This window comes from Aythya marila (assembly GCF_965140915.1).
Source record: "Aythya marila genome assembly, chromosome: 4".
NCBI lineage: Eukaryota > Metazoa > Chordata > Aves > Anseriformes > Anatidae > Aythya > Aythya marila.
The window spans coordinates 26,633,615-26,644,468 of record NC_139045.1 but is presented as its reverse complement, the minus strand read 5'-3'; the positions used below and the strand labels follow the sequence as shown (position 1 = coordinate 26,644,468).

Here is a 10,854-nt window from a genome sequence, read left to right as displayed (position 1 = left end):
GCGTTTCAAAGTTTCCAGCTTGACATAAACCTTTGATTGAAAATAGGTAGTGACTTTCTGCCAGTCTGGCTCAGTATGACTGAATAAAGCACTGCTGTTAAAGTATATAAATATGTTTGTTTTCATGCTGTTTGCACCTACGTCTTCCCCATCTGAAAACAATGTATTTTTAGTGTACCTTGCTTTTCACAAATACTGACCTTAGGCTACAAAACTGCCGATCTGCAATAAATTTGAAATTTCACTTGGGTCCCTCTTGCGCTGATAGACCTCAGAATGTTTGAAGTAGAAAATTATTGATCGAGAGCTCTAGGTGGAAAGGACCTAGGAGGAAAGTTCACGAAGCCCTAGCACAAGGTAGAGCTGTACACTATGCCTGCATGTTATCGCTCCAAGCTCAGACTATGGTGCTGCCCTAAACTTCAGTTACACTTCGGTTTTGGACCTGTAGCTGCAGGTAACGTCCGTATTTCACGGCTAGGGAGCTGTAACAGGGCTTTAGCCCCGCACGCTGCAGGGAGGAGCAGCAGCACCTCAGGGGTGCCCGCCCCACGCGGCTCGCCCCGCACCGCCCCCTCCCCTCAGCGCCCACAGGCGGGGCTCCGCTCAGGACAGCGCCCACAAAATGGCGGCGGCGGCGCTAGGGCCCGCCAGGCGCCCCGGTTCTCTCCGCCCCGCCCACGGCCAACCCCTAGCAGCCGTTCCCCGTTCTGATTGGAAGACAGCCTTGTCAATCTCTCTCTCGCCCATCAACCGTGACCGCGTCTCTCAGTGCCCCGCCCCCCCCCGCTGCCGGGTTCCATTTTCTGGCCGGTTGGAGGCAGCGGCCGGTGCGGGGCGGGCTCGTGGCGGCGGAGCCCCGGAGCCCCGTCCTCCTGCCGCCCCGATGGAGGCCAGCCTGACGTGCGCCGTGTGCCTGTCCCTCTTCGAGGAGCCGGTGACGCTGCCGCTCTGCTCGCACAACTTCTGTCGGGGCTGCGTGCTCGAGTGCCTGGCCTCGGCGCAGCACCAGCAGCGGGGACCGGGGCCGGGCCAGGGCCAGGGCCAGGGCCAGGGTCAGGCGCGGCTCTCCCGGGGCGGGCCGGGGCCGGGTCTGGGTCCGGGCCCGGGCCCGGGCCCGGGCGGGGGCCGGGTGCCGTGCCCGCTCTGCAGGAAGCTCAGCCCCCTGCCCCGCGGTGGCGCGGCCGCGCTGCCCGTCAACACCACGCTGGCGGAGGTGGTGAAGCTCTACCGCTCCGGCGCGGCCGGGGAGCCCGGGGAGCAGGGCCAGGGCTCGGGGCCGGGGCCGGGGCTGGGGCCGGGGCAGGGCCCGCTGGCGCTGAGGGACACCTGCCAGAAGCACCCGGGCCGCCTGGTGCAGCTCTACTGCCGCATGTGCCGCCGCGCCGGCTGCGGGCAGTGCGTGTCCGAGGAGCACCAGGGCATCTTCCACTCCGTCAACCTGCTGGACACGGTGTTCCAGGAGGAGAAAGTAAGCGCTCGGCTCCGCGCGGGGCACCGCCGGCTCCCTCGCTTTGGTGCTTGGGACTCCTGTGTGCGTGCTGACAGGCTGTGCCGGAAAAAAACACGCTCATGCCGAGAGCTTGTGGCATGCCTGGGTCCGGTTTTACAGGCTTCTGCGAGATGCTAGCTCTGTTCAAAGAAAACAAAACTCACGCCCACAGATACTTCCTTCACAGGCTCTCTGAGCTGACCTGCCTATTTGGGGTAATAGGTAATAATGACACACACAGAAATAGATGGTTTAGGTAACCAATAATAAAAGTAAAAACCAAAATGCGCTTCTGTTTACGTGAAAACAACTGCCTGGCCTGTTCGTTTGTAGTGGCAGCAATAGTTGTGATTTTTGCTAAGGTACCCAGCATTATGGTAGGGTGAGCCATCATTGCTGTATGCGGGTTGGGTAACTGAGACAGAACCTCAGGACGGTGGTGAAGAGGGCTGTCATGGCTTGGAAAATATACCCCACGTTATATGAGTTAATTTGAAGCCACTGCTGTTTGTTTTGTTTTGTTTTTTTTTGTTTTTTTTTTGTCTTCAACTTAATTCTTTACTGGCCAGGGCTAGAACTGGAAAAGAATAGCTTACGTTTTCAAGAAAGGTAGGAAGTTAATGTGCCTTGTTGAGGCATTGCTTCATATAGAGGTAATGAACTAATTGGAAACAATGGTGTGGAAGATGGTGTAGAACATGTAGGACTTACTGTCCACTAACTAGAGACTTCAAGGTAGTAGTGCAGTAGATTTTTCTGTTTGCTGTTAATAATTACTTTCCCAGAAACACTTCTCAGTTTTAGGAAGCTTATGTTTTCAGGGAGACCATATCAGTGGAAAGGGATGGTTTGGTTGTTAGAAGCTGAAGAACAGCACTGACTGTCCATTAAGCTATGAGTTGTTTTTGGCACTGAGTTCCTTCCTGTTCCTCTTTCCAATCACTAATTGCCTGTCATTCAGGAAACAAGGGAAAAAGAGTCTTTGCACAATAGTTTTTGTGTAAAATTTAGTGATAATGTGGTGCGGTAAGGAAGGAAAAAACAGTGGTAATACTGGTTAAAACAAGAATAACTTTGTTATGGTTAGCTTTCTATTTGTTTATTAAAAACACTTTTATTTTTTTTTTGAGACATTTAAAAAGTGTATCATACACATGCTTATCAAGCAGGAACAAATGCAGCATTCAAACAAATTGTGATAGATATGTGTGTTGTGTTTTTTTTTTTTTTTTTTAAAAAAAAAAAAAAGGAAAAAAAATCTGAGGAAAACTGTGTTTTAGCTATAAAGTAACCCTATAGCCATTGTAGTATTTGTATTGTGGATGAGCCTAAAGCCATTACTTTGAGAGAGATATATCAAAAGCAAGTTTGTCTGCTGTTCCAGGGAAGCGTTGAATGTTATCAAATGTTTTGAATGACTGCTTTTGTTGATATGTTGTACCCCATGATGTGGTTCTAGACAACCACTGAAATGTATTAACTTTATGGAGTTATTCTAAGCATTTCAATTGTATTTCAATTGTCTTACAGTTAACCTTCTTCAGTAGTCTGAAAAAAATGAGAATAATAAACGAGAAGCTGATGAATGAAGTCTCAAGTCATCCAAATGACACTGATGTGAGTTACACATGCTGACTTTTTAAAATCTATCTATATAGAGAGTTATAAAAAGCTTGATAACACCAACTTGGTTCTCTTCTCATAATAGGTTAATTACAACAATAGAGTACGCTGGTACTTTGTATGGTGCAGACGTGTCCTGAACTTGGTTTAAAAAAATAAAAAAAGTCTATGTAGACACTGCTGCTTGCATTGTCATCTGTTTTTGTATTCTCGTGCTTCTAGATGGTGGTGAATAGTGAAGCAGACATAATTGCACTGGAATTTGGAGAAATTTTCAGAACTCTGGAAATGAAAAAGCAGCAATTGATAGAAGATCTTGAAAATCAAAGAAGTAAAAAAGAAAAGGAGTTTCAGATTTGGAAGAAGATGAAGGAAACTCACAAGAAAACCATTGAGAATTTTTTGAAGGACTGTGAAAAGCTTGTACATGAATGTGACCCTCAGCGTTTCCTAGAGGTAATGGCCCTTCTGTTACTGTTTGAGTTGTACAGTGAAGCTCTGATGTCATACAGAGCCTGATACTTCATTCAGTGTGATAATGAATGGATTGTGAAAAACAAATTCAACAAATGGAAAAATAAGACCTAAAATTACTTGTCACTTTACCCTCTTTTAAAACAGGGCTTTTCATTTTAGAGAAGCCTGACAATCTTTCTTTACGGCTTAGATATTTAATGAATTCAGTAGACACTGTTTTCTTCACATGATTAAAGCTGCTGAAATTAATATTGGCTGTTTAGCTGTTGATGTAACACTTACTGTTTTATGCTAATAGCTATGAAAGTCAGCTGCCTTGATGCTGGATAGAGAGTTATTTGTTAGTACTGCCACCAACCTTCTCTCATGTTTATATGTTTTTTTCATGTTTATTTTGAAGCGCTCTGTATATTAAGCACTTTAATTGCATCTGTAAATTTGAAGATAACAAAAAAAGCTTTTTGGTTAGAGGTTAGAGCCAGATCTGGTAAGCTATCTGAGCTGCATGGTTGGGATACCTGAGGTAAAAGATGACTGTAGATTCTAAAACCTGCTGTAATCTTTGCACGGAGCTGTGCAGCCTATTGCAAGATACCTCAAGTACTTCTGATACAGTCCTGACATACACTATATATTGGCCAGTATATATGTTTCTATAAAAGATGCTGTAAGTCTTCCTCATAGTGTTTAAGGGAACTGGAGAGGAAAAATTGAGAGCAATGATAGAGGAGCACAAGATACAAGCTTACATCCTCACTTTTACCTAAGGTAGCAGAGACCTTTTCATCTAGTTTTAAACTAGCTGGTTGATTTACGTCCAGTGCTGTGCTGCAACTGAATGGAATTTTTAAGAAGTACTTTGTTTAATTAAGTTTCTGCTAACTACTAGTTAAGGAAAACCTAACTTTTGGATAGAAGCCACCCCTGCTTATGGAAGAAATATTCTGACTCCAGCAATTAGTAGGCTTTAAGCATAACACCTTTCTTACTGTCCTCTATAGCAGTACACAGCTGATTTCAGTAAGGTTGTTTTTGTTGTTGTTTTCAACAACATTACTCTAATGTCACCAAATGTTTATATGGAAGCAGCTAGTTTATAATCCAGTCAGTTTTTTCATTACACGTTCTCTGGGAACTGTCACTTGAGTCCAACTCGGTGGATTTCATATTGCTATGATATGACTGCTTTAAAACAAAAACATAAATTTCTTTAATCTTAGTGGGATAATATCTTAATAGCAGAGGTTCATCTCACCAGGCAGAAAATATTCTCTTACCTGAGTATTCACAAGTATCTGAAATGGATTAGATAATCACATAGGTCATGATTTGTTTTATTGGAATACTTCAATTTGGCTCAAATAATTTTTTCTTCGTTAACACACAGTTTAGAATAAATCTTGGGCCCAGACTTACCTTTGTCATGTATTTTGTTTGGCTGCTCTTTTTTTTGTTATGGTTTTTGATTTTTCATAGGCCTATCTCCTGTGGTTCGGTGAAACTACGACAGGGAGTTTAATCTCTGAAGTATTTTGGTAAAGTGGTGATCTTTTTTTTGAGAGAGTTGGAGGAAAGGTCTACAAATGTACTTCCAAATACATACATATCTTACGAATTCTTGTTTTATTTATAGGTGGCCTGTGGCTTGAATGCAAGGTATGTGTATTTCTTTTCATGCTTTAATAGTTCTCGTGTGTAATTTTAAGATTTAAAAACTAAGAAAATAGTTACTTTGTATATGGTCAATTATATCAACTTAAAGTAGTGTTTAGTAATAAGCTAAAATCCTTTTAGATTTTTGGATGCTCTGTGTTCCAGATTTTAGGAAGTGTGTCTATTTCAGTGAAGGATTAGCTGTGATTAGAGATAAACCAGTCTTTTGAATTGGCTCTCTGACAAAAACTGAGTATAGGAATTCAACATGTGGTAATTGTGTATTTTTTCAGTATCTTATTTAAACTCAGAGCACTGAAGCATATCTGGAACTTTCACAATTTTCCTGTATAGCTCTTTAAGAGTGTCTGTGGAGATGCTGCAGTGTCTTCATTTTATGTTTGCAGTGCACATACCCTGAATATTTCTCTAAAGATTCTCAATTACGCTGTTTATGTGATGACTTTTTAAGCAGAAGTTAAGCAGGAGTGTTGAACTGGAGTTCTTGAAAATATTTTGTGTCTCACACTAACATTAGCAATGTTCTCTGAAAAGTGAGTATAACTTAGGTTCAGGTGTAATATATTAATATGTTTGTAATCTTTTTGCTGAACAACTTTTTCCAGCTTTTTTTTTTTTCTTTTCAGAAAAAGCAGCACTCCTTTTTCAGTTTTCATTGTGCATGAAACCTAATTCAAATTATTTGTCAAGTAGTAAGTTTTAAGAAAAGTCTAGGAAACTCAGCATTTTACTGAAGACTTAACTTTTTCTAATTTCTGTTTTACTATTTTTTTGTTTGCTTTTGCGTTAAGCAGCTGTAATTTTGTTGTTGGCTTGTAAGCCTTAAGAGAAAGGTGTTGAGGTGTTCATTGTTTCTTTTCTTTTTCAAGGATGAAGACTCAGCTTGACCTGATGAGTATAGCATCCAGCTATGAAAAACCGCCAGAGTATACTCAGAAGAAAATGGATATTAAACCTGTGGTTAATGAAATCTTGGCTTTGAAGCTAGTGCCAGTTAACGTAGACATAGCTAAAGGTAGGGAAAAAGGACTTAAGGGACAAGATTCAGGATGTTTGTCATTCTAGTAACCTGCAACTTGTGGTACTGATTGCTCATAAGCACTCAGTATAGCAAGAGTATCCAAAAGTTCAGAAAGCTTATGAGTAAACTAATGCAAGATAAATTCATCAAGGACTACATTTTGCAAATGTGCTTTTTCCAGAAAGTCCCTTGTCTATGGTTTTGGAAGCTGAGGGAAGTATTATTTTCCTTTTTGCAACCAGTATGGCCAATGTTAGAAACGCAAATTACTAGGTTGTTGAACTAGAAGATTGAATGCTGTGATTAAATGCTTTTACACACACACACGCTTTTACCCCATGTATGTTTTAAATGAGGGCAGGTGTCTTCAGGCATTTAGAAAAGCTTGTAAGCAGGCCTCTTGCTTTATATCATGTAAGTTTAGCCAAATACTGTGTCCTACTTAGGACAATATTCTTTTGTTCTTAATTGGAGTCTATATTTAGATTCAAAGGAAATTTTCAGGAAGTAAACACAGGAATAAAATAATCATATGGATCATCGTAGCACAGGTTTCATGGCTTTTTGGTGGGATTTTTTTTTTTTTTATTTATTGTAATATAAGTCCACTAATAAGTGCCTGTAGTACCCTTCAGGAATGTGCCTGCAGCCTACATTTCATTTTCTGTTATTCCTTAAGTTTTGAGAATATTTATTTTAACAGCATAATGTTCATATTAAAGCAGTATTTTGTTGATTTAGAAAAACTGATTTTTTTTTTTAAGTTGTAACCATTTTATCTTGAAAATGATTACGTTATTTCCCATACATAATACGCTCTCCAACGGTTTTCTTTTTTCTTGTCTTTCCAATAGACCTACCTTCTGGAGGAAATCAGAACTCAACAAAAAATACTATAAAGCAATGGCAGGACCAGAAGAATATGCCCAAAATGTTTATTGTAAGTTGTTGACTGTGTAGCTACAACTCTGCATTTTTTGTTGTTGCTGTTTTGTCCTATCAAAAAAAAAAAAAAAGGAATAAAATGTCTGCTGCAAAACATTTTTCAGCCAGTAGCAGGACAAGAGGAAGCACTGACAGACGGTGGCAGGATCTGTACTCGCTTAATGTCAATATCAGAAATGTCAGCGTTTCAGAATATGAGTCATGAGGTATGATTGAGTATCTGTTTTAAGTATGACTTAAGTTACTATTTGTTATGACACAACTTTCTACATATGCTTTTATACTGTCTTATTTAGGTGTTTTGGTATGTTTTGTTTTTTTTCTAGTAGACAGGTACCTATTTCTGGAATGCAAATCTGACTATGCTAGTAAAGTTGCCATTTTTCTCACTTAAAAGCAGTTACGTGTGGTGGGTGGCTGAGTGAATATTGTTCTTTGCAGGAAGAATCTTGTTATGGTTAGTGAAGCATGGCTGGCAGTGAATCACATAATGTATGTTGTGAGAATGCTGATGGCAGATGGTTAAGTAGTTTAGGTCCTTGGAATATAGAAGTATTTCTGTTATTTTGGAGAATGTTACCTAGTCCCATTGCAAACACAACTTACAAGGTTAAGTATAACCAGTGAAATACTAAATTAGTTTTGAAAGGTTCTTTTTTGTAACAATTTGAGAATTTTTCAATGTCAAGGCTAGTGTATTTAGCTATTCCTTGTTTTGTCAGTCACTGTAAATACAGCTTTTCCCATTTGCTAGTACTGCAATGCATGCTTTGTCATCAGGACTCTATATGTGTCTCATTCAATTGTTTTTAAAGAATTTATTCTATAACTTGCTCTTTTGCCTTTTATCTAGCAGCAAAAGAAAAATACAACATAAATGCATATTATAGAATATACAATAAATTTGCTTTAATTGTAAGAGTTTTATAACCTCTGAATTCACAAATGCTCTATCTGGCTTAATAACTAGATTCTTTCCTATAATTGTAGGAGCTACGTTATAAATACTACATGGAACGTCAGAAACTTGCTGATGAGTTCAAGACAGAAACTTTACCTGCAAATAAGAAACATAAATTTGTGGCTGCTGAGGCTATGAAGGATAAGTCCTCAGGAATTCCTTCTGTATCTTTACCTACCACAGCAAATAACACAAATAGAGTGAATATGGGAATCCTGCAAAAAGAAGGTGGTTTTGATGAGTTAAACTTTTTTGGAACCGGTAATCATAGGATCCCATACACCGCTACTAACTTTTCTGAAAAAAATGGTAACTTAAGCTTAGTTCATGAGAGAGGTTCTGAGGAAACAACCACTCCAGCCTTATCAGAAAACACTAAAGATTTATTAATGAGAGAAAAAATGCCAGTGCAGTCATCAGCAGTTACTGTTTCAAATGGAGTGGACACAAATTCTAGCATTTTGGGAGGCGTAAAACCAGCAGCCTCAGTAGCTGTTACTGTTTCAAATTCAGAATTTTTAGATGTTTCTGCAGAAAGACCTTCTTCACCGTTTGCTTTTGGTGCATGTAGCAACTCACTACCCAAAGTTACTAAAGATGCAGCTACATTTTCTTTTAAAAAGGAAGCCAGTAAATATGTTTTCCCTAAATTTTATCTAGGGAAATGTGATCGTGAAGCTAAAGCAGTTAACCAGGGTGGAAACAAATTCGGAAAACATAGTTCTGTAACTAAAACCACAGTTTCTGATGCTTCAAACAGTTGTAATGTAGAATTAGCAGAAAATGAGAAAACTTGTTTTTCATTTCCCTTTGGCAATTCAGAAAGAGATTGTTCTGCAGTATCAGGAGTCAGCAATTCATCCAAGATTTTACCATTATCCTCATTTTCTAACCAATCAGAGAAGCCAGCTGACCAAAATACATTATCTCACATGGTAGAAAATGCATTTTCTCCAAAGAAAACTGTAGAAAATGATACGCTGAAACCACCTGTCTCAGTGGAGCAAAAAGCTAATGCATCAGAATCCATCACAACAGCACCTTGCAGTACTTCAGAAACTGGCATTGCAGCTGGGGTGGATGATGTCTCAGAGTCTTCCCTTCTCCCCAGCACGTGTGTATTTTCCTTCAAAAATAACTGTTTTCAGTTGCCATCACCAGTGTTTTCATTTGGAAGTATTGTTAAAAATACAACTGATTCACTGACTTCCTCCTCCATTTTTTTGTCTAGCAATGGTACTGAAAAAAGTGAACAAGAGAAGATGAAACCTCTTGACAAAACACCTCTAAATCTAGTAAAGTCTGCATCTCCAGAGTGTGCAGAGACTGCATCTAGACACAGTCACCCAAAAGATGAAGGTTCTTTTCCAATGGGCTCATCTAAGAAAATAGAAAGTGCAGGAATACTTGCTGATAGTAATTCTTCTTGTAGTCCACTTTTATGTTCAGCTGTCCTTCCTGCTAAAGATGAGAATGCATCATCCGATCACCTGACCATTACTTCAACACAACGGGAAGTAAAGGTAAAAGATCAAGGAAGTATTGCTGAAAACAACTGCTCTGTTCCTGGGAGGGAAGATGAACTTAAGTCCAGAATGCTTCAGAATGCAGTTTGTTCTGCTCCAGGCATGTGCAATGATTCAATTTCAAGAGCTTCTGTACTTACAGTAAACGAGTCCGGAGGAATGCTGAGTGACAGTGATTCTGACACTGAAGCGCTAAGTCAAACGTCTGTGTCTAGTGATACCAGCAGTGTATCAGAATATTTTTCTGTTGCAGAAGACAAGATACCTACTAGAAGAAAATCAGAGGCATGAAGAGAGTGTGAAATGGAACACAGCTATGTTTAAGACAGAATTAAATAAACACTACAGCGCAGATACTTGTGATTTTACAACTTTGTCCTGTGTGAATCTTGCGATTTAAGGTATCCGATAAAAATGTACTTGATTATCAGCAAGTACCATATACTAAAGTATTTTTTGTAGCACAATCCAAACTGAAAATGAAGTCTTTAACAAGACATTTTCAGTTAAATATGACCACACATCTTACATTATTAAGAATGAAGACCTTCCAGGAAGTGCTGCTGGTGTATGTGTGGGTAGTAGGGGTTTAAGGTGTCCCAGAAGGCAGGCACAGTGAAGCCTCAGCAACACGAAGCAGAATGTTGCTGCTTTAGTACAACAGCACTTGCACTAGGGTTGTGTTAGTAAGGGAGTATCAACAAAATTGTTCTGGTAAGCATGGAAGATGAGCCATGGTGAAAATAAAGGACGTTACTGAAAATCTTCTTTGAGCTCCCTTTGACTGTATTCTTTTTCTCTGCTGTATTTAATGGATATTTAAGTTACAACTCCTAGTTTAGTTTCTTTTACACACTGGAAATTGAAAATGACAGCAATGTTCTTGGTATACGGGGTGTAAGGGTATCGGCTACACTTGTGAAATGCTACATTTACAAAAAGTAACTCAGTTATAAAAGGAATGAGGTGCTTCTTACATACACAATTAAAAGTGAAATGAATGTCATTGAATATCACACAATGAATTGTGTGGTAACTAGAAAGACTACTCCACCGGGAAGCATGAACATGGTAAGGTCTAAGTAAGGTCACTTCTATACTAGTTGTGCAAGATGGGTGTCTATAGACTTAACAT

The 10,854-nt window shown here is 39.9% G+C and overlaps 1 protein-coding gene across 3 annotated transcripts; it reads left to right on the top strand.

Moving 5' to 3' along the window:
* The first annotated feature begins 806 nt into the window (after window positions 1-806).
* Window positions 807-10,496, top strand: LOC309877291 (uncharacterized protein). 3 transcript variants are annotated; one of them, XM_082758557.1, is made up of 9 exons: window positions 807-1,471; window positions 3,023-3,109; window positions 3,338-3,571; window positions 5,226-5,248; window positions 6,136-6,281; window positions 7,142-7,227; window positions 7,337-7,438; window positions 8,223-9,307; window positions 9,425-10,496. In XM_082758557.1, exons 1-9 carry the CDS (start codon window positions 887-889, stop codon window positions 10,008-10,010), a joined length of 2,934 nt encoding a protein of 977 aa, XP_082614683.1. In that variant the 5' UTR covers window positions 807-886; the 3' UTR covers window positions 10,011-10,496. The 3 variants fall into 3 exon arrangements, with proteins under 3 accessions (XP_082614683.1, XP_082614684.1, XP_082614682.1); XM_082758558.1 differs by having other exon boundaries at window positions 8,223-8,421; window positions 9,425-9,594; XM_082758556.1 differs by having other exon boundaries at window positions 8,223-10,496.
* The last annotated feature ends 358 nt before the right edge of the window (window positions 10,497-10,854 follow it).